Source organism: Silurus meridionalis, chromosome 13, assembly GCF_014805685.1.
Source record: "Silurus meridionalis isolate SWU-2019-XX chromosome 13, ASM1480568v1, whole genome shotgun sequence".
Taxonomy (NCBI): domain Eukaryota; kingdom Metazoa; phylum Chordata; class Actinopteri; order Siluriformes; family Siluridae; genus Silurus; species Silurus meridionalis.
The window spans coordinates 16,438,212-16,463,601 of NC_060896.1; the positions used below are offsets into that span (position 1 = coordinate 16,438,212).

At 38.9% G+C, this 25,390-nt stretch overlaps 1 protein-coding gene and 1 non-coding gene across 3 annotated transcripts; one reads left to right on the forward strand and one right to left on the reverse strand.

Moving 5' to 3' along the window:
• On the forward strand, nucleotides 1–13,047 carry slc28a1 (solute carrier family 28 member 1). Of its 2 annotated transcripts, XM_046865259.1 has the most exons (18): nucleotides 1–47; nucleotides 218–297; nucleotides 399–466; nucleotides 626–717; nucleotides 813–1,002; nucleotides 1,222–1,363; nucleotides 1,733–1,846; nucleotides 2,059–2,136; nucleotides 2,211–2,291; nucleotides 2,368–2,448; nucleotides 2,824–2,949; nucleotides 5,504–5,634; nucleotides 5,730–5,898; nucleotides 6,002–6,187; nucleotides 6,558–6,639; nucleotides 9,503–9,601; nucleotides 12,195–12,300; nucleotides 12,404–13,047. In XM_046865259.1, exons 1-18 carry the CDS (start codon nucleotides 44–46, stop codon nucleotides 12,516–12,518), a joined length of 1,944 nt encoding a protein of 647 aa, XP_046721215.1. In that variant the 5' UTR covers nucleotides 1–43; the 3' UTR covers nucleotides 12,519–13,047. The 2 variants fall into 2 exon arrangements, with proteins under 2 accessions (XP_046721215.1, XP_046721216.1); XM_046865260.1 differs by lacking the exon at nucleotides 2,824–2,949.
• A 5,242-nt stretch (nucleotides 13,048–18,289) lies between these two features.
• On the reverse strand, nucleotides 18,290–18,362 carry trnag-ccc. Its single transcript has one exon. It is a non-coding gene; the product is annotated as a tRNA-Gly (tRNA).
• Nucleotides 18,363–25,390: the final 7,028 nt, after the last annotated feature.

The window sequence follows — 25,390 nt, forward strand, 5'->3', positions numbered from 1 at the left end:
TTTTACAACTACGCATTTGTAAGTCATTCGAAGAGGAAGCAGAATGAGTAAGCTATTACTCCTTTCTCTGCTGAATTGCTTTCTTGCTTTAAAAAGAGAATTCACAATGAGAAATATTGAGTGTTAAGAAATTGCACATTATTTCTTAATTACACTGTCAAATTTTCTATTTGCTGGTTATGGGTCATAAATTTTAAAATTAAGCTTTTTCCTGTAGCGCATTTTGATGACATAGAGTTGAAAAATGCCTTTCAAAGTAATGGACAAGGAGTGGACAATGCTGGATTTGAGGCTGAGGTAAGTGCTTTAGGGAATTTTCCATTTACCAAAATTGTGATTAGACTGTGTACTTTGCTTATTTACTAAAGAATGTAATGTAAGCTTTTCTGGGTTTCTAGGAGGAAACATCAGATCACAATAGTGAGAGAGTGAATGAATCAGAAAAAAAGTCAAAATCATTTGCAAGGTTTGTCTGGATAGCACAGATCAATATATAATTGTTCACTCTATAGAAACCAATGTTACACCCTTTGAAATTGCCACAAACTTTGGAATTCAAAAGTAATACAAAAAAATCAATACATACATAAATCACATAATTATATATTGTTTGTGGACAATGTAGTAAAATATTCAAACCCATCGTGGCTACTGAAAACTGCTTGAAGGCTCACTCCCGAATCTTCAAATACATTGCCCTGGGGATACTTACTGCAGGTATAAATTGCAAATAATTTCACCATAGTAATAATACTGGATTCTTGTCATTCTAAGAGTACTTTTTTTTTTTTTTTTTTTTTTTAACAACATAGGCTATGTGGCATACTTTGTTGCTGCTTGCTGGATGAACTTCCAGAATGCCATTGCTCTTGTAGTCCTTACCAGCATGGGAGTGTTTTTCACATTGTATGAATTCATAAAAAGGTCTAAAGGAGAGACTATAAAACACTTCTTAAAACCTGCTGTTAGCTGCTTCAAAACCAACTTAAGGTGGATAAAATGGTGAGCACTGCACTTTGTACTTGATTTCTGCTTTGAAACCTAAAGTAGCAACACACAGTTTACCTTTAAACTAGACAATAATTCTCAACCTTTCTTAATTTAGCACTCAGTCTTGTTTTATTTTCCCATCATCTTTCAATAAATAGTTAAACTTTGACATATTGCTTTTTTTTGGGCAGAGACAGTTAACATAACTTTTCTTTTCTTGATATGTTACAGGTGTTTTATATTAGTAGTGCTAGGTCTGTTGGTGGCCTGGATTACAGTTGACACAAGGCATAACCCTGAACAGCTCATTTCATTTGGTGGTGTCTGCCTCTTTGTCCTTGGCTTGTTTATCTTCTCTGCAAAAAGATATGCAGTGAGCATTAATATCAGGCATTCATATAATTATACACATTTTTGCATATGGCAGAATAAACACACAACAAAAGTCGTACACAAGTATTACAGTATCTGAAAGCCGACTAGAGGTTAATGTAAAATTTCAAGTGATAAAGTGATGATTTAATAAGACAAATTCAAAAGTAAAGAATGTGCAAAATGATTCAATTTAAGTAAAGAAATACAAGCAAGTTTTATTCTATATAATTTATGAATAAGTAGGTAATTTTTTTGCAGACAATAACATTGTAAATGTTACATCTTACATTTTCTTGAGTCATATCAAACTGATTTTATATAAGAGCTCTTCGTAAAACTTTAAATAAATTTTAATATTTATCCTCAGGTGTGCTGGAGGACAATCTTCTGGGGGCTTGGTTTACAATTCATCATGGGCCTGTTTGTCATAAGGACTAAGCCTGGTTTCATAGCTTTTAAATGGCTCGGAGCACAAATTCAGGTTTAACTGATAATTTTACAGATAATTAAGGTCTTATTGGTGACTGATTCAAATGGGATGGGGCTTTAGTTTTGCTGTTTACAAATGTATCAAATTAAGATTTAAATAAATATAATTTAATTAAATTGTATGAGATAAAGGTATGCATTTAACATACTTCTTGCCTACATTTGACATCTTATTTTGATAATTGTATACATTTTTTATTTCAGACATTTTTAAACTATACCCATGCTGGTTCATCTTTTGTGTTTGGCAGTCTGGTAGAATCAGGCATCTTTGCATTTCAGGTCAGTTTCTACAGAATACCCACTGCTTTTGTCTTCAAAACAACTGAGGCTTGATTCTTTTTATGTTCTTGTAGGCTTTGCCTATAGTGATATTTTTCAGCAGTATTATGTCAGTACTCTACTTCCTTGGTGTGATGCAATGGATTATCATTAAGGTAAGAATGATTCAAACCTTGAAGCATGTAATATCTTTGTGGTGAGTGTATTAATGAACATTTTTTGTTTCCATAGATTTCCTGGATAATGCAGATAACAATGGGAACCTCTCCTACAGAATCACTGAGTGTTGCAGGGAATATATTTGTGGGACAGGTAAAATAAAAAATCTTTATTGTTATTTATTAATTTGTAATATTATTTTTATAATAATTTATTTTAGTATTTAAGATGATCCCTATATGCACTAAATCAAAAGCCTTAGTTTGAGAAATATTATAACTATATGATAATATAATTATAACTATAAATATTATAATATTTTGTATTATGTTTTAGAAACATAAAAAAAATGCATATATTCATTCTAATTACAAAGCTCAGCTGAGCGCGATAAAATCAAATTTGGTATAATCCCTTTTTTTTTCATTCAGCAATGCTAAAATTTTACCTAATGTTGAGCACTGTTAAGTTTTGATCTAGTGACATCCAAACTGTGGTGGTAACATCCTTACTTTCTTTTTGTATCAGACAGAAGCACCATTGCTGATTCGTCCCTATTTAAAAGATATGACCAAGTCTGAGATTCATGCTGTCATTGTTGGCGGTTTTGCTACAATTGCAGGCAGTGTTATGGGAGCTTTTATTTCATTTGGGGTGAGAGAGATTGTCACACTTAAGGATCTTAAGCAGTTTTTCTGTGAAAAGATCAGGCATTTTATTACAGAAAAATATCATTTTTTTAAATTTATATTATACCACCTGTACACCCAGCTATTTGCACAGCCAAATTAGCTTTAATTAATGTCCACAACAAATATGAAAAATAAAAAAGTATTTTTAATAATGACATGGTTGTTAATACCAGAATTCACTTCACTTCAATTCATTCCATTTTGTTTTAATATAGGCTTTATTGTATAGCGCTTTTATTAATATACATTGTCCCAGAGCAGCTTTACAGAGATAAAGAGGTTAATAAGTTGGAGTGTATAAGTTCAGTGCATATACAGGTGCATCTCAATAAATTAGAATATCATTAAAATGTTGATTTATTTTAGTAATTCAATACAAAAAGTGAAATATTATTGTCATGGAATACCAGGCATCAGACACCGGGAGTAAAGCAAGGTGAAGTTTATTGATCTTAACAGAGCTGATAAGAAGTATTAGAGAAGGGAGTGCTGGAAATAATGAACTTAGCTGAAGTAAGGTTCTCGAGAAGGGTAGCAAGGAACACGGGATCCGTGGGAAGTCCAAGTGATCTGAGGTATGTATACTGTAGATCGGACGGCGAGTGAAGTGGAGAGAGATCTTTTAAAGGGTGCTTAATTAAGGGGAAACAGGTGTAGGTAATTAGTAGGAGGGAGCGGCTGAGCAGGATTCTTGAGCCCTAGAGGGGGGCATGGCTGGTGGTTCTCTGACAATTATATAGATTCATCACACACAGACTGATATACAAATGTTTATTTCTTTTAATATTTATGATTTCGGCTCACATTTAACAAAACCCACCAATTCATTATCTATAATACTTCCTTTTTAGTGAATTATTGGCCTGCTGGAAAGTATTTTCATTTACTATATATATGTACATTAAGTACATATATAGTAAATGAAAATACTTTCCAGAAGTAGAAAGTACTTAGTAGGGGCTCCTTTTGCTTTAATTACTGCTTCAATTTTACATGGCATGGAGGAGATCAGTCTGTGGCACAGCTGAGGTGGTATGACAGTGTTTCTTTGACAGTGGCCTTTAGATCCTCTCCTCTCTTCTTTCAGACTCTGGTACCTTGATTTTCAAATTAAATGCAAAATTTTCTTTCCTTTTATCTGAAAAGAAGACTTTGGCCCAGTGAGCAACAGTCCAGTCCTTTTTTCCTTTGCCCAGGTAAGACACCTCTGATGTTTTCTCTGGTTTAAGAGTGGCTTGACACAAGGATTGCATCAATTGTAGCCCATGGATACGTCTGTGAGTGGTTGCTCTTGAGGTACTGACTCCAGCTGCAGTCCACTATTCCATCTCCCCCAGATTCTTGAATGGACTTTGTTTCCCCTTTTTCTACCACATTTTTTCCTTCCATTCAGCTTTCCATTAATGTGCTTGGATACAGCACTCTGTGAACAGCCAGCTTCTTTAGTGATGACCTTTTTGTGTCACGTGCAGGGTGTCAATGATCGTCTTCTGGACAAGTTAGCAGTCTTTCCCCATGATTGTGCAGCCTGAACCAGACTGAGACAACATTTAAAGGCTCAGGGTACCTTTGCAGTTGTTTGGATTTAATTAGCTGATTAGAGTGTGACACCACGAGTCTACAATATTTCACAATATTCTAGTTTTCTGAGATACAACATTTTGGGTTTTCATTAGCTGTAAACCATAATCATCAAAATTAAAAGAAATAAACACTTGAAATATATCAGTCTGTGTGTAATGAGCATGTTTAACTTGACAGAGAGAAAGTGAGAAAGAGAGAGCGAGAGTAGGGGTGACAGGGAGAGAGAAATAAGGAATATTAATTTTCCTTAGTGTTATATAAAAGTTAATCACTGTACAGTGTAGTCGTGGTGTAATAAGCGACTCTGGCAAGAATAGATATGACAGCATAACTAAAATAGAGATCCAAAAGGTAACACAGTGATCTCTGGGATAAGAGACTGCCTGGTACAACATACTTTTCAGCCTAGATATAAACACTGAGTTCAGAACACTAATTGGAAGGTTGTTCTATAACTGTGGGGCTTTGTAACAGAATGTCTGCCCCCTGATTTAGTCTTAAAAATTTGAGGTACCAACAAATAGCCTGCACCTTTTGACTGAAGTAGGCATGGCAGATCAAGTGTCCACTCAGATACTGTGGAACTGTGTAAAATTGCTAGTTTGAATATTTCAGAAACAACTGATCTTAAAATTCTCTATCCCCCCCACCCCTGAAAAAATACAATAAATAAACAACAACAACAAAAAAAAACATTCTATTGGTGGAAGCATTTATAGTTAGTGGAAATGTAAGAACAAGAATCTGAGTCTATCAAGGGCAAAGACTAAACATACAGGTGTTCCTATTAATGGTGGCGGTATGTAATATATTAGAACCACTCAAATTTAAAATGAGGTGCCAAGTGTCATAAATGTATATATCGTGAAAGAGGTTCCAGTGTTTAAAAACTGCATAATATTTTGTGCTGATTTAAATTTTAATCTTCACAGATTGATGCCTCATCTTTGATAGCTGCCTCTGTAATGGCTGCTCCATGTGCATTAGCCCTGTCCAAGCTCTCATATCCAGAAACAGAAGAGAGCAAGTTTACATCTGAAGATAGCATCAAAGTACATGGCGGGTAAATTTCCATCATATGATAATGTTCATAATATGTGAAATTTTTCAAAAGGCTCGATTTATTTGTCAGTGTATTTATTCATTCTTTTCAATAAGTGGTGAACAGAATATACTCGAGGCTGCTTCTAGTGGAGCATCTGCATCTGTTGGGCTTGTGGCTAACATAGCTACCAACCTAATTGGATTTCTTGCCATTTTGGCTTTCATCAATGCAGCTTTAAGCTGGCTAGGGGGAATGGTGGGATATCCAGAGATCACATTTGAGGTCCAGTATGATTAAACCCACTATGTCTTTTATTTTAATTGGTCTAAATGTATTGTTATATATATGTTACTTATATAAGTGACTTTTGTCCCCAACACTTTAGCTCATCTGCTCCTACGTATTCATGCCAGTAGCCTTCATGATGGGCATACCATTTAATGAGTGCTTCATTGTGGCTGAACTTATTGGCACAAAACTGTTCCTCAATGAATTTATAGCTTATGAGAAGCTTTCAAAATTGATAAACAATCGATTAAACGGCATCAATGAAGTGGGAAAATACATTTCAGTAAGTTGCTCTATTCAGTTTTCTAAAGCCAAGAATCTAAAATTCTATTCAGTTTTTCTAAAGCCGAGAATCTGAAACACATTGTATTCTAAACGAAGTATGTTTTGTTTCCAATGTAAGTATAGAATATTGTATTGGAATACATTCTGAATTAATTTTGTCTTGTAACATACTGGTTGTAAAAAAAATTATTCTAAATATTTCTGTATTCTGTATCATTCAGTTATTGATAGCTTAAAAATAATTTTAAGATTAATATCAAACATATTATGATTTAGAAATTCAAGTATTGAAACAAACGGTAAAAATATTACGTTTGATTATGTGATTGCCCAATTTCTCTGTAAGGACATAATCTTTGTCATTTAAGGTCAGATCCGAAATCATCAGCACCTATGCCTTGTGTGGCTTTGCCAACTTCAGTTCACTTGGAATTGTGATTGGAGGCATGTGTGAGTATCTACTTGCATGTAAATACACAAGCTGAAAAAAACAACAACAAAAAACCTTTAACATGGCTGAAAAAAAATCTTCTTCTTCTTCTTCTTTCGACTTCTCCAATTAGAGGTTGCCACAGCGGATAATCCATCTTTATACCCTCTGTCCTCTACATCTGCCTTTTTCAAAACCAACTACCTGCATATCTTCCTTCACCACATCCATAAACCTCCTCCTTGGCCTTCCTCTTTTCTTCCTTCCTGGCAGCTCCATCTTCAGCATTCTCCTATCAATATAGTCAAGTGAAGTCAAGTTTATTTCTATAGCGCGTTTCACAACAGACGTTGTCTCAAAGCAGCTTTACAGAAATCAACAGTCGAGGTGAATGGTGTGCATTTATCCCTGATGAGCAAGCCGTGGTGACTTTTGCAAGGAAAAACTCACTTAGATGTTATGAGGAAGAAACCTTGAGAGGAACCAGACTCAAAAGGAGAACCATCCTCATTTGGTTGACATCAAGAGTTATAAATTTATAATAAATTTTCAACAATACAGAACACTAGAGAGTGAGAACTAACAAGAGTACTGGAGTATAAGATTATAAGTAATGTACTTTCTACAGTCTTATACAGTCTTTATGGTTATAAATCTAGGAGCTACTGATCTCAACATTTGTGATCATCACAGATCAGCACCAGCTTCTCCATGCCAGAGCCTTTAAACACTCCAGGAGGTCCAATGTCAAAACTCCACACATGTAGTGGGATATACCCCATGTCCCTCCTCTGTAGTTACTGCAGGTCTGCACATCTCCCTTGTAATCCACAACAAAAGGCAATATCCAGAAATGAAAGTAGATTACCAACACAAACAAGTAATCCTCGAAAACAGAGTCAGGAGACAGAAACAGCGGGGAATGCTGGCGGTCGCGGAACCATGAGATCACCAGCATGACGTTCAAGAACCGACAGCCCGGACTCGAGAACGTGAGTTTATATAGTCTATCCTTAACGAGTCTCAGCTGTCGACAATCAAGGCCAGGGCGGCCAAACGAGGCAGCGTGACTGCTACCGAGGGGGGCGTGGCAGGGGGATCCCTGACAGCTACCGAGGGAGGCATGGCAGGGGGTTTCCTGAGAGTACCCTATACCCCCCCCCCCTCCAGGGGCGACACCCGATGCCCCAAAACCAACCTACGGCAGGTGGGCCAGGGCACTCTGAGGAAGGCCTCTCCAAACGCCCAGGGTCAAAGGAGGCCTGGTTAGCATCAAAATGGGACAGGGGAAACCAGGAGGAGCCCAAGGCGAAGCGGCGTCCTCTGTGGAGGTCCGGAACGGAGTGACGCCATTCACGGAGATCTGGAACGGAGCAACGCCTTTAGAGAAGACCGGAGGCTGAGCGGAGTCCCTGGCGGAGATCAGAGGCGGAGCGTCGTCCTCGGCAGAGTTCAGAGGCCGAGCGACGCCCACGGTGGGAAACTGGAACTGGCCGACGTCCATGACGAAGACCGGAGGTTGGGGGATGTCCTTGGCGGAGATCGGAGGCCAAACGAAACTCTGGAGTGGAGCAAAGCGCTCGTGAAAACTCTGGAGTGGAGCGGAGTGCCCGCGGGAACTCGGAGACGGTGTGGCACGCTCGTAGATGCTCTGAGATGGAGCGCCGTGCCCACGGGACCCCCAGAACAGAGCAGCGCGCTCGTCGAAGCTCTGGAACGGAGACACGCACTTGTCGAAGGTCTGGAACGGAGACGCGTGCACTGACGTACCCTGGAACTGAGCTGTGCCTTCTGAAGAACCCTGGGGCAGAGCCGCGTGCTCATGGAAACTCTGGGACGGAGCGCTCTCATACTCAAAGGGGCTTTCGTGGAGATCCGCCAAATCCATCTCAAACATCCCCAAAAGAAGCCAGATGAAGCTGGTGTATGAGCCAAAATCGCCTCCTTTGGCGCTCCATAGCGTGCTGGCTTTGGAGAGAGCATCACCAGACAGGAGGGAAATGCATATGCCGATCTTGGCTCGTTCGGAGGAGAACTGGGAAAGATTTACCTCCACATACTCACAGATGCTCCGCAGAAATCCACCCAATTCAATTCTCTCACCGGAGAAACGAGCCGGGAATCCCCTCATGCTGTCGGGTGGGGGGCGTGGCGCATGATCCAGCTTTGGTGAGTCTGAACCGCGAGGAGTAGCATGGAGCTTCCGCGGGAAATTGGAAGCAGGGTTCAGCAGCCGATCCATCGCGGTTGAGATCGCGGTAGGGCGAATCCGCTTTTGGTTTCGGTCGGTTCTTCTGTCAGGGTGATGACGCTGAATCTCAATAACTCAATCATATCTTTATTTTAACTCAAAATACACACACAACGCGAGGAGTCATCAACAGAAAGGATATCCGCTCGGGACGAGTAATCCACAACAAAAGGCAATATCCAGAAACGAGATAAAAAGTTAAATTACCAACACAAAAGTAAAAGTAAATTACCAACACAAACGAGTAATCCTCAGAGACAGAGTCAGGAGACAGAAACAGTGGGAAATGCTGGTGGTCGCGGAACCATGAGATCACCAGCATGACGTTCAAGAACCGACAGCCTGTGACTCGAGAACGTGAGTTTATATAGTCTATCCTTAACGAGTTTCAGCTGTCGGCAGTCAAGGCCGGCACGGCCTAACGAGGCAGCGTGACCCCTGACAGCTACCCAGGGGGGCGTGGCAGGGGGATCCCTCACATATGTCTATTAGACATGTATGAGCCTAAGAGTTTTTAAGAATCTACAGGGCATGGTGGTAAATATTTATTGTATGTAACAAAATGTACTGATGTGGGAGACTAATGAGAATTGTGTGTTAATAATGTCCATGTTAATTATTTGTTGTCACAGCATCCATTTGTCCTTCAAGAAAAAGTGACATTTCTGCTATAGTGCTAAGAGCTTTACTTACAGCCACTTGTGTGTCCCTGGTTAATGCTTCCATTGCTGGTAAGTAACACACACAAACACTATAAATTACACGCAGCCATATCTCCATTTTGTGTTATATATTATGAGTAATGAGAAATCTGATTTCCTCATCACTTTTCTTCTTTGCAGTCACCGTGTTGTGTCATTATTGGTTTTAATCATACTTTAGTTACTAAGCTTTGTATATACCCCATAGTAACATAGCTGGCTCTATTTTGTTTTCTTTAAGCATGTTTTTTTCACTTTATACAGATATTCTTTAGACATTTATGCCTGTCTGGAAAATTTTTGGGAGTGAATGAAATTTAAGTATGTTAGACCACACCAATTAGACATAGTTATATTTTGGAGCTAAAATCCCCTTTACATTTTTTTTTACTATTTTAAGAAAATAACAGAAGACAGATTAATACTTAATACACAATGCCCTCCACTAATATTTGCACCTTTCATTAATAAATAAATGTGACAATTGTCTTTATTGTTAAATAATTGTTTATTTTTTATTAAAAATAAAGAAATACTCTCATGGTTATACAACAATTCAGACAAAACACACTTTTATAAAAGAAAAATATATTTTAAAAATATACATATACAACAATTAATAGCATCCAAGTGAATACTTTGTGCTATCTCTCTTTGCCAAGATAACAGCTTAGTCATTTCATATAATGCCTGATAAGGTTGTCAAGGCATCTAAGACTATTCCTCTGTACCAAATTTCTCTATGTAGGTGCACTCTCCTTTTCTCAATTTAGCAGTTGGGATTCAATCTGCATTGAACTGATTTCCAGGATAAAAAAAAGCAGCAAGATACAGCAGCTTACAAGTGCTTAAAATGCCTAGTAAGCATGTTATCATATAAAAAATCTAGCAAGCATACTCAATAGGGATGAATCAGTAATATGTATTTCATACTAAATATAAGTACAAGTTTTATGAAACTCATCAATAATGATACATGGTGCTGAATGTATATGTATAAAAGTATTTATAAATTGAAACAACTATGGCATCACAGAACTTTATATTAAATTTGCTTATTTATTTGTGATTTTATATAGTGGCCATAAAATACACTTACAAACACGCATGCATTTTTGTAGATTTGTAAATTGAGTATGCTTTAATGACTTCATTGTGGAATTAAAAATGGACAATCTGGTTAGAATGTAAACACTATTTTTAAAAGACAATTTTTTATTTTGGTTTTTAAGATTATTTGGTAAGGCCAGTAAATAGAACAACTGATTCCTTGTTAAAGAAAACTTACCTCAAAGTACATTTTCACACAAGTTTACTGCAAGACATAAACTCTTTGCTAAGTTTTATCTTGAATGTGTTATCACAGTACACAGTACAAATCATGTTGTAATACATTTATGTAAACAAAACGTGAGAAGGTCCAGCTAAATAAGATGAATTGCTTACAAGATAAGCAAAGCACAAGATAAGACAAGATAAGCATCGATAGTGGCTTTTAATACTTAAATATTAGTGATTAGTTATATGGTGGTGCTGGGTTATGAACTAAAAGCAGAAAATAATCTCTTTCAAATCTCTTTAATTTAAACTTTCTGGTTGGCTTTTATTTTGCTATCAGATCAGATAAGGTAAATGGCATAAAAACAAAAACAGCTGGAAAATCCTTGCCTTCCTGAATGATTCAAGACCTGTAAAGAATCTCTGTTCTAATGATCTGACTTATGTTAATTTACATGTGCATGTTTAACCCAAATAGAGAATGTGCTATATAATCTGCATTAGTTCAAGCTTAGAAAACTAATAATTGAAATACTATTCTATTATTTTAACTAATTATTTTGCTATATAGGAAAGCTCTACTACAGTATTATTTCAATATGGGCCACTAAAATAATATGCTTTGTCTGCATTTGGACTGCGTCTACTGTCCTTAATTTGCCCTCATTAATAAAGAAATACATCCAGATAACTGTGATTTCTATTAATCTAACTTTCAATTGTGCTGTTTATACCCATTAGGTTTTAGGATTTGCAGAATTTAGCAATGAATTACTGTACTGAAATAGTAAATACTGAATAGTTCATTAGGTCACAAACTAGGAATACCATCAGTCCTGTTTAAATGATACACACATGTACATAATGTATAAACCTCGCAGTATTATTGATTTCTATCCAGATGTGCTTTTGAACTGAGCACTGATAACAAGCCAGATGGTTCTTCTACTCTTTAGTCCAGGGGTCACAGTGTATATACCTTTCAGCATTGATGGAAAAAAATATATAATTAAATTCATCTAACCACAAACAATTTTCCACTTTGCCATCTTCTCTGAGCCTAAGCTCATTTAAAATTTAATGAGGCAGTGTTTCTGGATCATGGTCACATACCAGTTTGTCTTTGCATAATATATCTTTAACCTCAATTTATGGATGACATTGATTTGTGAAGGTGTTTCTGAGCCCATGCGATGATTTTCATTACAGAATCATGTCTGTTCATTTTATTTATTAATTTACTCTTTTAGATATTCCTTGCAGATCCTTTGAGGTCTGGAGGAAAACAATGTATCTATCTTCATGGATTTTAACATCACAATTTTACATTCCTGTCCACTTTCAGGCCTTCTTGTTCTTCCTGAGATAGATTGTATAGATGTTTTTAAAAATGCTGTCTTCAACACCACTGAAATTAAAATCCAAACTTGTTGTTCTGACCTCTTTGAAAGGTAAGATCAAAGGGGCAAATATTATCATTCAAAATAATTTGAATAGTGAATGATATATTTGTCCAGATGCCTTAAATATTACCATGTAATTTTTGTGTTACAGTACTGTGAAGAATGAAACAGTGATTTCTTTCGAGGGTTCTTGGAGCATGGTGAAAAATGCTACACTTTATTTCACAGAGTGCTGTCATCTTTATAATGAAACTGTTTGCATTTAGAAATGTTAAAAAGTAAAAAAAATGCATTGAATGTACTGTACTGTTTTACATAGTACATTTTGTTGCAATTTTCAGTTTGAGTGGGATCATATTCAATAACATATAATATGTACATCAGTGTAAAGCATTTATGTTGTTTGAATGATAGCAGTTAAAGTGTGTTTTGTATTGTAGTATTGTTATGTAATCAGTAAGATTTACAAGAAAGTTTTAGAGCTGGTACTATTCTTAAACTTAAATGATTTATTATTAAATTATTTTACACTGATTATAAATTTTTTTTTTCTCAACATGGCATATTTATTGCCATCAAGACAATAGATACTAGTTATAACAGTAAAATTACAGTTAAGTGATTTGATACTCTGTAGTGACAGGAAACAGTATAAAGCATTTACTGAAAATAAATAAATAACGTTGTCAAGGCAGTTCTGTGTGAGAGACCTGTTGCATTGACAATTCACTCTTATTTTATTCAGCATGGCCATTTCTTGTCCTGAGAATTTTTGAAGTAAAAATAGCCAAATCACTCAGGCTTTTTATTGGTGGTTTGTATGTTAGAACACTTCTAACATGTGTGTTTAAATGCAGCAGATTGGAAAGATTCTGTGATTGGTTTTACATATATTGAAGCATATGCTAGCTTATACCGTTCACTTTATATGGTAGCTGAATCAGACAAATGACCCATTTAGGGGAAAATTAAGTTAAAAAAAAAGAAAAATTAGGATAACGGATCAAGTCAAGAAGCTTTTTATTGTCATTTCAACCATATATAGCTGACACAGTACACAGTGAAATGAAACAACGTTCCTCCAGAACCCTGATGCTACATAAAACAACATAAAACAACAATCACAAAAACAGAAAAACGCAGGGCCAAGGACTAGTACGTGTCCTCGCCACATAAAGTGCATGTGTGCAACCTGGTGCAAACAGTGCAAAGACAACACAAGACAATACACAGAACAGAAAATAGCTTCGCCAGTAAAAGTGTTGTAACGAGACAGTGAAGAGTAGCAAAAATTTTACAAAATATTGTAAACAAAATATTGTGCGAAAGAGCAAATCGCAGCAATCCAGGAAAGATGTGCAAAAACAGTTTACAGTAAACAGTTTATGGTAATGAAGTGATGAAGATGATCGCATATATAGGGAAAATGTCACACCAGGAATTTTAAGAATAAAATCTAATAATGCAAGGCGTGCAAGTTAAGCCTTTTAAATACGGCGTGGCACATTTAATTATTGGTCAAGTTAGCTCAAATTTTTAACCATGTTATTATTAAAACTATGAAATATATACCATAATTTCCGGACTATAAAGCGCACACTTGTATAAGCTGCACCCACTGAATTTTACAAATATTTTTATTTTGAACATAAATAAGCCGCACCTTGTGTATAAGTCTACACTGAAACTAATTAACTTTACACAGGCTTTACCGAAAGAGAGTGTCTGTTACACGGTGTAACGGGTGAAATATGTTGTGGCTCCTTTAAGAGCAGCACGTCACTGCATTCTTCCGGTATTACTGCGTGTGTGTGTGTGTGTGTGTGTGTGTGTGTGTGTGTGTGTGTGTGTGTGTGTGTGTGTACGACTGTGGATTATGTGCTCCTTATTTTCTGATGCTCATTTCTAAGTTTCTTTGATTAACCCATAACGCTGTTGCCAAGAAAAATAAAAAAAGCACACGTTTTGGAAACCTGTCTGTGCTTATATGATTTCATTTCGATTCGATTCGATTCGATTCGATTCAACTTTATTGTCATTACACATGTACAAGTACAAGGCAACGAAATGCAGTTTGGGTCTAACCAGAGTGCAATAACAGCAAGTGCAGGATATATAGATTTAACATGAATTTACATAGTTAAATAAAATAAAGACTATAAACAGTAATTTAAAGATGAATATGTACTATAAATGTAGTATACAGATGAATATATGTTATATATGTAAAACACAATATACAGAGTAGTGTATATATATATATATATATATATATATATATATATATATATATATATATATATATATATATATATATGTACTATAAATATAAATATAATTACAGATGAATATATATATGTACTATGAACAATAATATACTGATGAATATATATATATATGTATTATGAACATGCTATACAGATGCCTATTACTATACACAGAGATTTACAGAAAGATGTGAGCGGTGAACATAATAATATTGCTATAGCTATAAACAGAGAACGGGTATATGTACAGTGGTGATAAGTTTATGGTGAGCAGCAATAAAAAAAAAAAGAGCAGTGTGCAAATGAGCAAGGTTTGTGTAAACAGTCCGTGCAACAACAAAGTGTGAGGTGAGAAATGATCAGTGTCTTGGTGAGCATAAGCTTTTGTTCAGAGAGACCATTAGCAAAGAGTGTGAGGTGTGGGGGGAATGTAGTAGTGTATCAGTGAGTGTCAGAGTTCACTAAAGAGACAGCTCTAGGAAAAAAGCTGTTCTTTAGTCTGCTGGTCCTGGTCCGGAGGCACCTGAAACGCCTGCCAGAGGGCAGAAGAGTGAACAGTCTGTGGGCGGGATGAGAGGAGTCCTTAAGAATGCTGCGAGCTCGGCGCAGACAGCGTTTCTTTGGATGTCCTTCATGGCTGGGAGTGGAGTCCCTGTGATGCGCTGGGCAGTTTTCACCACCCGCTGCAGTGCCTTACGCTCTGCAGCAGAGTAGCTCCCATACCAGACTGTGACACAGCTGGTCAGGATGCTTTCTACTGTGCAGCGGTAGAAGTTCACCAGGATATCCGAGGAGAGCTGATTTTTTTTAAGTGTCCTCAGGAAAAAGAGGCGCTGGTGAGCCTTCTTGACCAGGCTGGAGGTGTTGATGTTCCAAGACAGGTCTGCCGAGATGTGGATCCCCAGGAACTTGAAACTGGAGACACGCTCAACAGCCATCCCGTTGATGTGGGTGGTGTCGTGTGCCTCTTGCCTCCTTCCTGAAGTCCACAATAAGCTCCTTTGTCTTGGAGGTGTTAAGGAGCAGGTTGTTGTTGTTGCACCATGTGGCTAGGTGCTGGATCTCCTCCCTGTAGGCAGTCTCATCATTGTTGGTGATGAGACCAATCACGGTAGTGTCATCTGCAAACTTGATGATGGAGTTAGATCCATTCACAGGCCTGCAGTCGGAGGTGAAGAGGGAGTAGAGGAAGGGGCTCAGCACACAGCCCTGTGGTACACCAGTGTTGAGTGTGATGGTGTTGGAGCAAATGGAGCCAGATCGAACCTGCTGGGGTCTTTTGGTCAGAAAGTCCATGACCCAGTTGCAGGTGGAGGTGTTAATGCCCAGATCTAGAAGTTTGCATATTAACTTGGATGGAATGATGGTATTGAATGCTGAGCTGAAGTCAACAAACAGCATATGTGCATAGGTGTTCTTATTGTCCAAGTGTGTGAGCACAGAGTGCAATGCCATGGAAACTGCATCTTCTGTGCTTCTATTGCTTCGGTAGGCAAACTGGTGGGAGTCAAATGTGGTTGGCAGAGAGTCCTTCAGGTGTGCCAGGACCAGCCGCTTAAAGCACTTCATGACAATGGGTGTTAGTGCTACAGGGCGGTAGTCGTTCAGGCACGTTGGGTTAGAGTGTTTAGGCACTGGCACAATGGAGGTACATTTAAAGCAAGTTGGAACAGCTGCTTGGGCAAGAGACAGGTTGAAACTGTCAACCTGTCATTTGCAACTGGAGTTAGCGAGCTATCCCTTCACCCAGACTCAATGCGCTACAACGGCTTGTATCTAAACAGTAGCCGACCAAAAAAGTCATTGTTCACTGTCTTCCTCCTTCCTTTCACAACTACTGTATTTCTCTCGGGAGTTTATCTTTTGGCATCGTTGTGCGTTTAAAAATCAACACCCGTGGAAGTTTTTCTCCCGAAGCCGTGCAGCTCAGAACACAGATGAGGTGCGTTTTTTTGTTTCCGTTTGGAAATTTCATTGGTCTAATGTTATGGGGTTCAGTTTTTTGGCTTGAAGTTTGTGAAACCGGGAAAAACCCAGGAACAATCCATAAATTAGCCGCTCCGTTGTTTAAGCCGCGGGGTTCAAAACGTGGGAAAAAAGTAGCGGCTTATAGTCCGAAAAATACGGTACCTGTGTTCGCTTTATGCATATATGCACAGTGTGTCCTAGAATCTAGGTCTAGGACCTAGATAATAAGTATGAAATAATACATTACAAACAACAAAATAGCTAGAGTATAATACATTATAACCACATTCTACAGGTAAAGTATAAGATCTTTCTCTTATAAAGCCCCACAGTTATGGAACAGCCTTTCAATCAGTGTTCGGGACTCAGACACAGTCTCTGTGTTCAAGTTGAGGTTAAAAACATATTTATTCAGTCAAGCCTTTGATCGGTAGATTTTTTTTCTTAGGTAAAGGCTCAGATCTGGAGGGAACATGGATATAGAGTGTTTGGTGAACTGGGATATTTGTATGCTGTCGTCCCCTCACATTCACACGTTCACTCAGGTTTGTTGACGGTGGTGTGGTGAGTCTTCTCTTATCCCAGAGATCTCTCATGTCTGTATTACCTTCTGGTTCTCCCTTTTAGTTATGCTGCCATAGAGAGTCTTGCCAGAGTCCAAACTGCACAGTGACATTAACTTTCATACAACAATAAGGACACTTAATAATCCATATCCTTTTCTTCCTGTCACCCTCTTCTCTCCCTCTCATTCTCTCTCTCTCACTCTCTCGCTCTCTCTCTCTCTTTCTCTCTCTCTCTCGATCGAGTTAAACTTGCTCCTGAGGCTCCAGTGACCACTGTTCCTGCCCCTCTCCCCTTCATGGATCTTCCCACTTCGTCCAGGCCTGCCTCTGGATAGTGTTCTCTTTGACTGGAGGCCACTCTGTGCAGCTTGGGACGGTCAACGCCTTGGGTGGTTCCACGAAATTCCGGAGTAAGAACGGGCGCTTTGAGGATGGATTGGACTGTAGTTAATGTCAACAGTCTCGTACACTGACTCAGGACTACAGTTTGCTTCTGATCACCATCACTGTACCCCGCAACATTGTATATCTGCTTCAAATGGACATTCGGTGCAACCCAGATGAGGATGGGTTCCCTCTTGAGTCTGGTTCCTCTCAAGGTTTCTTCCTTATGCAATCTTGGGGAGTTTTTCCTTGCCACAGTTGCTCATCAGGGACAAACTTACTTACAAAGAACATATTTACTTTTAATCACCACATTATCTGTGTAAAGCTGCTTTGAGACAATGTTAATTGTTAAAAGCGCTATACAAATAAAAATTAATTAAATTTTTTTTGAATATAAGTCTTTTATGCGTAATGTAAATATATTGTGCATGTATACAGGAACACCTGTATACATGCACATTCATGCAGTTATTTAATCAATGCCAATCATCTGGCAGCAGCTTAACGATATGTTCATGCACAAGGTCGGGAGTTTCATTAATGTTCACATTAAAATGTGAGCAACAGTTATGGGGGTTGAATGGCCAAAAACTGATTTGAATTATTTAAAAAATATGATTTGAGCTGGCAGGAAGGATAGCATAACTAAAATAATCACTCTTTACAACTATAAATCAAACACACTATAAAAAAAAAAAAACTTTCTTTCGGCTTCTCCCGTTAGGGGCCGCCACAGCGGATCCTCCGCATGTTTGATTTGGCACATGTTTTTACGCTGGATGCCCTTCCTAACGCAACCCTCCCCATTTATCCGGGCTTGGGACCGGCACTGAGAGTGGCTGGGGATGGTTCCCTGACCGGGAATCGAACCCGGGTCACAGCGGTGGGAGCGCTGCGTCTTAACCACTAGACCACCAGGGGACCCATCAAATACACTATAATATACCATAACTAACTGTATGATATCATCGGTAATCTATTTTACCTTTCATTAGTTCTATTCTTCCTTCTATTCCTTAGTTCTATTCTTCTAAAAGAGATTTTCCAACCTATAAAATCTATTTAATACAAAACTTAATTTTATTAGGTTAGATTAGTTATCCTCTGCTGCTTGGGCAGGATTGCCTTCTGTCCCCTGGACAGGATACATCTGAATTCAGCCTTTCCTCTCGATCTCTGCTCTCCTACGTATACGGGGAAGTCTCAATGAAACACACGAGTCAGCTTTCAGAGAGAAGTTCCAAAGTTTATTGTCTCAGACATGAAGATATACTTCCAAAGTGAAGGAGAGAAAGGGTGTGGGCTGCCAGGTGTATGTGTGTGTGTGTGTGTGTGTGTGTGTCTGTGTGTGTCTGTGTGAGAACAGTAGAGAAAGTTAGGAGAGACAACTCCACAAGGTCATGTTGAGCCTGCAAAAGATAAGCCTAAAACAGAAATACAGGAAACCACTGTGTGTGCGTTTAGTTGTAATTCACGTGCCGTACGGCACGTCCTGATTTTGCCAAGTCCTTGATGCCCTGAGACCAATATTTTTTTATGATGACCCTGGGACAAAAACTTCCTCAGCCAATCAGCGTTTATGACGTCATCAATATGCGCGACCCAATTACTATCACCATTTTGCAGAGTCCGCTAAAATACAAAATAAACAATGGTTTGCACCTGCACCGCACCAGTGGCAAAATCAGGATGTGCCACCAGCAAAAAGGCGTGCCTTCATTTTTCTTATGGTATCATTTTACGGAAGTATATTAATGATAGCAAGCTTCATATTTCTTTTTAGATTTGTGGGGATTTCACAGCAGAAATTATAATATTAGTTTGAATTGCCAAGTTAACCACATTAGCCTTTCACTGATGTAGGTTACCGTTAACTTTCTAGCACCAGTTATAACAGACTAATAACGACTGTTGATAGCTGTTAAAGAGATGCGATTAAATAGTTGCATTTAAAGACGAACGAAATGCGCAACAAAGCAGCGTTAGTTTGAGCACCGCACGGATCATTCAGCTCTGACCATCATCAGACAGAATCTAAGACCCTACTGCGATCCGCTGTGAGATCCAGGTAGAACCAATTGAAACAGATAATTTATTCTGTTCCATATGAATATGATGACCTCAAGTCATCACTGATTTATTCTGTTCCATATGAATATGATGACCTCAAGTCATCACTGATTTGTTCTGTTACATATGAATGATGACCTCAAGTCATCACTGATTTATTTTGTTACACATGAATATGATGACCTCAAGTCATCACTGATTTATTTTGTTACACATGAATATGATGACCTCAAGTCATCACTGATTTATTCTGTTACATATGAATATGATGACCTCAAGTCATCACTGATTTATTCTTACATATGAATATGATGACCAAGTCATCACTGATTTATTCTGTTACATATGAATATGATGACCTCAAGTCATTACTGATTTATTCTTACATATGAATATGATGACCAAGTCATCACTGATTTATTCTGTTACATATGAATTTTGCAAGTCTTCAAATTCACTATCAAAAGATAGTTCTGGGTTTGGACAACAGAAGCATACAAAAAGGTTATTCTAGAAGCATACAGCAGAATTACAATAACTACTAATGGCAACAAGATACATATTACCATAGTGAGAACATAAAAACGGTTAACGATAATAACTCCACATCTGGTCATGTTATTCGTTTAGCAGAAGCAACAAAGCAAGGATTAGCCATACCAAAATGCGACAGTTTGGGTATTCTCACAGCATAAGCGTATAAAGAGAGGATAAAGACAAGAACTGAGTGTTCTGGGTCAACCTAATCTAGGACTAGTGATCACGGATATCTTACAATTAGATTCAACTTTGTCAGTTCAAAAGTTATGGTACAAGGCAATGAAATGCAATTAACATCTAACCAGAAGTGCATTGGTAGCAGTAAAAAATATTTACATATGTATAGGTTGATAAGGCTATGATATTGGTAGGGTGTGAGTGAAACGGGAGGCAGAAGCCGGAGTACAGCTCGCTCAGCTTTTATTAACAAGAGTGAGGGAGAGATACACACACACACACACACACACACACACACACACACACACACACACACACACACACACACACACACACACACACACACACACACACACACACACACACTTGCAAGTCCTTGCAAAAATCCGAGGTGTGCTTGGGGAGAAGTGTGGCTGATCCGGAATGCACGGGGAGAAGAAGCGCAGCCGGTACCGGATAGTGGAGTCCGAACGAAACGGTAAACACAGAATATCGCACAAAACAAAGAACCCATTCACACAGTATGTAGCGTCCAACACATTCAATAACGAACAGGGAGATGGTGTGAATGAGGGGTTTATGTAGGAGCGGGGTGGAGTGATGATGAGCCCCAGGTGAGCATGATTAAGCCTGGAGCTCCAGAGAGAGTGGAGGCATGATTGATGATGAGCCCCAGGTGTGCGTGGTTAAACCTGGATCTCTAGGGAGAGCGGAGGCATAGAGAGCCACCAGAGGGGGCGTGGCAGGTGGATCCCTAACAGATATACAGGTGCATCTCAATTAAATATCATGGAAAAGTTTATTTATTTCAGTAATGTAACTCAAATTGTGAAACTCATCTATTAAATAAATTCAATACACACAGACTGAATAGTTATAGTCTTTGGTTACTTTAATACTTTAAGTGATGATTTTGGCTTACATGTAACAAAAACCCACCAATTCACTATATCAAAAAAGACCAATAGAATTTTTTTTTTGTGAATTGTTGGCCTTCTGGAAAGTATGTTCATTTATTGTATATGTTCTCAGTACTTGGTCAAGGCTCCTTCTGCTTTAACTACTGCCTCAATTTGGCATGGTATGGTTGATCACTCTGTGGCACTGCTGAGGTGGTATGGAAGTCCAGGTTTCTTTGACAGTGGCCTTCAGCTAATCTGCAGTTTTTTTGGTCTCTTGTTTTTCATTTTCCTCTTCACAATACCCATAGATTCTCTATAGGGTTCAGGTCTGGTGAGTTTGCTGGCCAGTCAAGCACATCAACACCATGGTCATTTAACCAACTTTTGGTGCTTTTGGCGGTGTGGGTAGGTGCCAAATCCTGCTGGAAAATGAAATAAGCATCTTTAAAAAGCTGGTCATCAAAAGGAAGCATGAAGTGCTCTAAAATTTCTTGGTAAACGGGTACAGTGACTTTGGTTTTCAAAAAACACAGTGGACCAACACCAGCAGATGACATTGCAACCTAAATCATCACAGACTGTGGAAACTTAATACTGGACTTCAAGCAACTTGGGCTATGAGCTTCTCCACCCTTATTCCAGACTCTAGGACCTTGGTTTTCAAGTGCAATACAGAACTTGCTCTCATCTGAAAAGAGGACTTTGGACCACTGGGCAACAGTCCAGTTCTTCATCTCTTTAGCCCAGGTAAGACACCTCTGACATTGTCTGTGGATCAGTAGTGGCTTTACAAGAGGACTGTGTGGTGGCTCTTGATGTCTTGACCCCAGCCTCAGTCCATTCCTTCTGAAGTTCACAAAATTCATGAATTGATTTTGCTTGACAAGCCTCTCAAGGCTGCAGGTCTCTCGGTTGGTCGTGCATCTTTTTCTTCCACACTTTTTCCTTCCACTCAACTTTCTGTTAACATGCTTGTGAACAGCAGCTTCTTTGGCAATTAATGTTTGTGGCTTACCCTCCTTGTGAAGGGTGTCAATGATTGTCTTCTGGACAACTGTCTTTTCCTGATTGTGTAGTCTGGTGAACCAAACTGAGTGACAATTTTGAAGGCTCAGGAAACCTTTGCAGGTATTTTAAGTAGTTTAGTTGATTGTGTCGAGAAAAATATTTTAATCAACCATATCTAGCGTGTGTTATAATCAAACTAATATTAATCAAACTAAACTAACCTAACTAAATATAGAACTTATTAAATACAATAGAAGTAGTCTGACAAAACCTATTTTAACTATAGGCTAATCAAACCTTTATTTAAATCAAGTATTAATAATAATATTAATAAGGTATTTACGTGTGTGAGTAGGATAAGAATCTGACTGATATGAGTGTATGGAATAGGCAAAGAAGGACAGGAAACAAACTTGAGGGAGATTAAGCATCTTTATTGAAATAGCAGGGTGTGTGGGGTTCTGCAGCAGCAGGGGACATGAAGGAGTAGCTGAATCTAGGCCCAGGTGAAGACACAGAAGCATGGGCAGGAGACATAAAGGAGTAGCTTGGTCCAGGGATGGGTGAAGACACAGGAGCACGCTGGTTTGGCGGAACGGGAGAAGTAGGGGTATAATCAGTGGGAGACCAGTGTGAAGGATAGGGAGAGAACTGTGGTACTGTGTCAGGAAAACAGGAACATTCGTGACGACGGTTGAGATCAGGGGAAGTCTGTGTCCTCCCATCACGCGTTGTAAAGCCCGCGCAATGCGAGGAGGCACGAAGGCATCAGCTGGGACACTTGGGCGGAGAGCTGTTCTAGAAAATGAGTAAACTCAGCAGCAAGAGGAGAGCTGAAATTGGCGGTACTGTCTGCGAAGAACAGCCAAGGCCGATGCTCTAGGAGGCAGGGATGGTTGAGCTGATCGGCGTGGTGGAGCTGAGCAAAAAGAGACCAAATGAGAGACCAACAGAGATAAGGTGTTAAAATAGGGAATATCATAGTGACGGTTGAGCACAAGCAAAGGATAACACTCAAGAAAAATCATATACACTATGTAACAATCAGTTCAGAATACACAATTAAAAAATGTAGTCTAGGCGCTTGCAAGTATTAAATAAAAGCATTATATAATCAAGCACAGTATACAAGCAATCAAAGACGATGACATAACTCAAATAAGTGAAAGTAGAATAGCAAACAGCATTATAAAAGAATAAAGCATAACACTTACCCATTGCAAATGCAGGAAGACAAAATAGGCCGCAAAAAGGTTGTTCACACTTGAGAGACTGAAGAATGTATGGTTGAATTCAGAGAAAAATAAGGGCTTTATACTCACTCATATTTTTTTTTTAACATAAGGTTATGGGCCGTAAATAAGGGGAAACGGGAAAAAGATAGGAACCCCAAATATGGTGTTGGTTGGGAGAATAGAAGCCAAGGCCAAAGATAAGGGGAACTAGGAAAAGAAGACAGAAAGGGAAGAGAAGGCAGAAGATGGAAGATAAGGGGGAAAAGAAGACAGAAAGGGAAGAGAAGGCAGAAAATGGAAGATAAGGGGGAAAAGAAGACAGAAATGGAAGAGAAGGCAGAAAATGGAAAATAAGGGGAATTACTCAAGGTCAAGGAATAAAAAAATAATAAAAAGATACGGTGGCTACGGGGTATAAATATGAGCGTGAAACAACAGTCAGTGTACTTCCTCACTTTGGCGTGCTCTATCATTTTTGATGTGCTGTTCATTTTGATGTGAAGTACCCAACTTCTATTGAGCTCATTGGAACTTGCATGGAATAAAGAAGTTTTGCTTTTACTCATCCGGGACTGAGGATCCTTCATTGGCGGTTTGTGTCTATTATATTTGTGTTTTTTCTAGAATTGGCTGGGCATTATTGGGAATCCTCTGAGCAAAGAAATCCACTCGATGTGTCGCCTCAGAGACGGGCTCTGAGTTCCGACATATTTATTGGCGCCCAACGTGGGGCCCTGAAGGTCAGCACTAAGGTCGAAAACCTGAACAGGGGACCGAGCATCCTGTGGGCTACAGCCGCTGGAAACAAAAATTCAGAGAAAAAGGTAAGCAGACACCTGTTATACTCAAAGTCTGTGATTAGTAACTGTATGCCTATGAGGTTGTCGGCCCCGGGGAGGGTATAGACTGCTGGCCTAGGGCCAAAGAACTATCGGGTGGAAAATTAGTGTTGGATGAGTATAAGCAAAAGTAAAGACATAAGTTGTGAGTGGAGAGTCACTGCGTATAGAGACGCAGGGTGGGACCCACGTGAATAAAGTTGTGAGGTGGAGAGTCACTGCGTATAGAGATGCAGGGTGGGACCCACGTGAATAAAGTTGTGAGGTGGAGAGTCACTGCGTACAGAGACGCAGGGTGGGACCCACGTGAAACTACGGCTAATTGTTTGTACCTTAGTCTGTCGGACTTTCCATATGGTCTAATTAGGTTGCAGACTAAGCAGACCGAGAACGTGTAAACCCAAAAGTGAGATCTTGGTGATTCGGGTGCAAGTCCCGATGTGAGAAGGTAACACTTCTCATATAGTCTAAAACAGGAAAGATACCATAGGTCTTTACTAGGGGATCCAGGTTCGTAACCTGGGGTGGAAAGGGTACATTTAAAAGGTCGTGAGTTGTCAGGCTCGGAGAGTCACCGTTACGAGTACGGGGTGGGACCCGAGGATATTGAGATGAAGTGATGGCCATGTGTACATGTACGGTAAAAAGAGAAACGTTGTAACTGCAGTTGTGTAAGTGTTGTTGTCATATTGTTCGTGAAAAGCGTGTTTTTGTAAAAACCGGATTTATAGTTGTGTTTTCTGTATGTTGATGTTTTGTCTATGAATTTATATGTATGCCTGTGTTTGTATTGTTGCTTGCTGTTTGCTTACGCTGCTTGGGATGATGCTGAGTTTGTGAGTATACTCATATTATTTGCATATCTGTACTATTGATAAAATAGCATGGTATATACGCGCACACATTAGAAGCACAGGAGAGCTGTGCGTGGACGAGAGACGGAGCAGAAAAGGAGGGGGCGCGGGCACGCGCGTATAGACACGGAGTGCACGAAGGGGGGTGCGCATGCGCATAGGCGTACGGAGTATAGCACACACACATAGTGTTCGCTCGCTGACACACACACACATACATGCATACACTCGGACACACACAGTGCAAATAAACGAGTAAATAAAATAGAGAAAATATAGCAAGATAAATGTATGGATTTGATAGACATAGAGATAGAAACGAACG

What these genes read in the sequence shown, in the direction of transcription:
- slc28a1 (XM_046865259.1), top strand. An exon ending in CCTGGGGATACTTACTGCAG is followed by an intron (nt 718 to 812) that starts GTATAAATTGCA and finishes TTAACAACATAG; the next exon opens with GCTATGTGGCATACTTTGTT. An exon ending in GGCTCGGAGCACAAATTCAG is followed by an intron (nt 1,847 to 2,058) that starts GTTTAACTGATA and finishes TTTTTATTTCAG; the next exon opens with ACATTTTTAAACTATACCCA.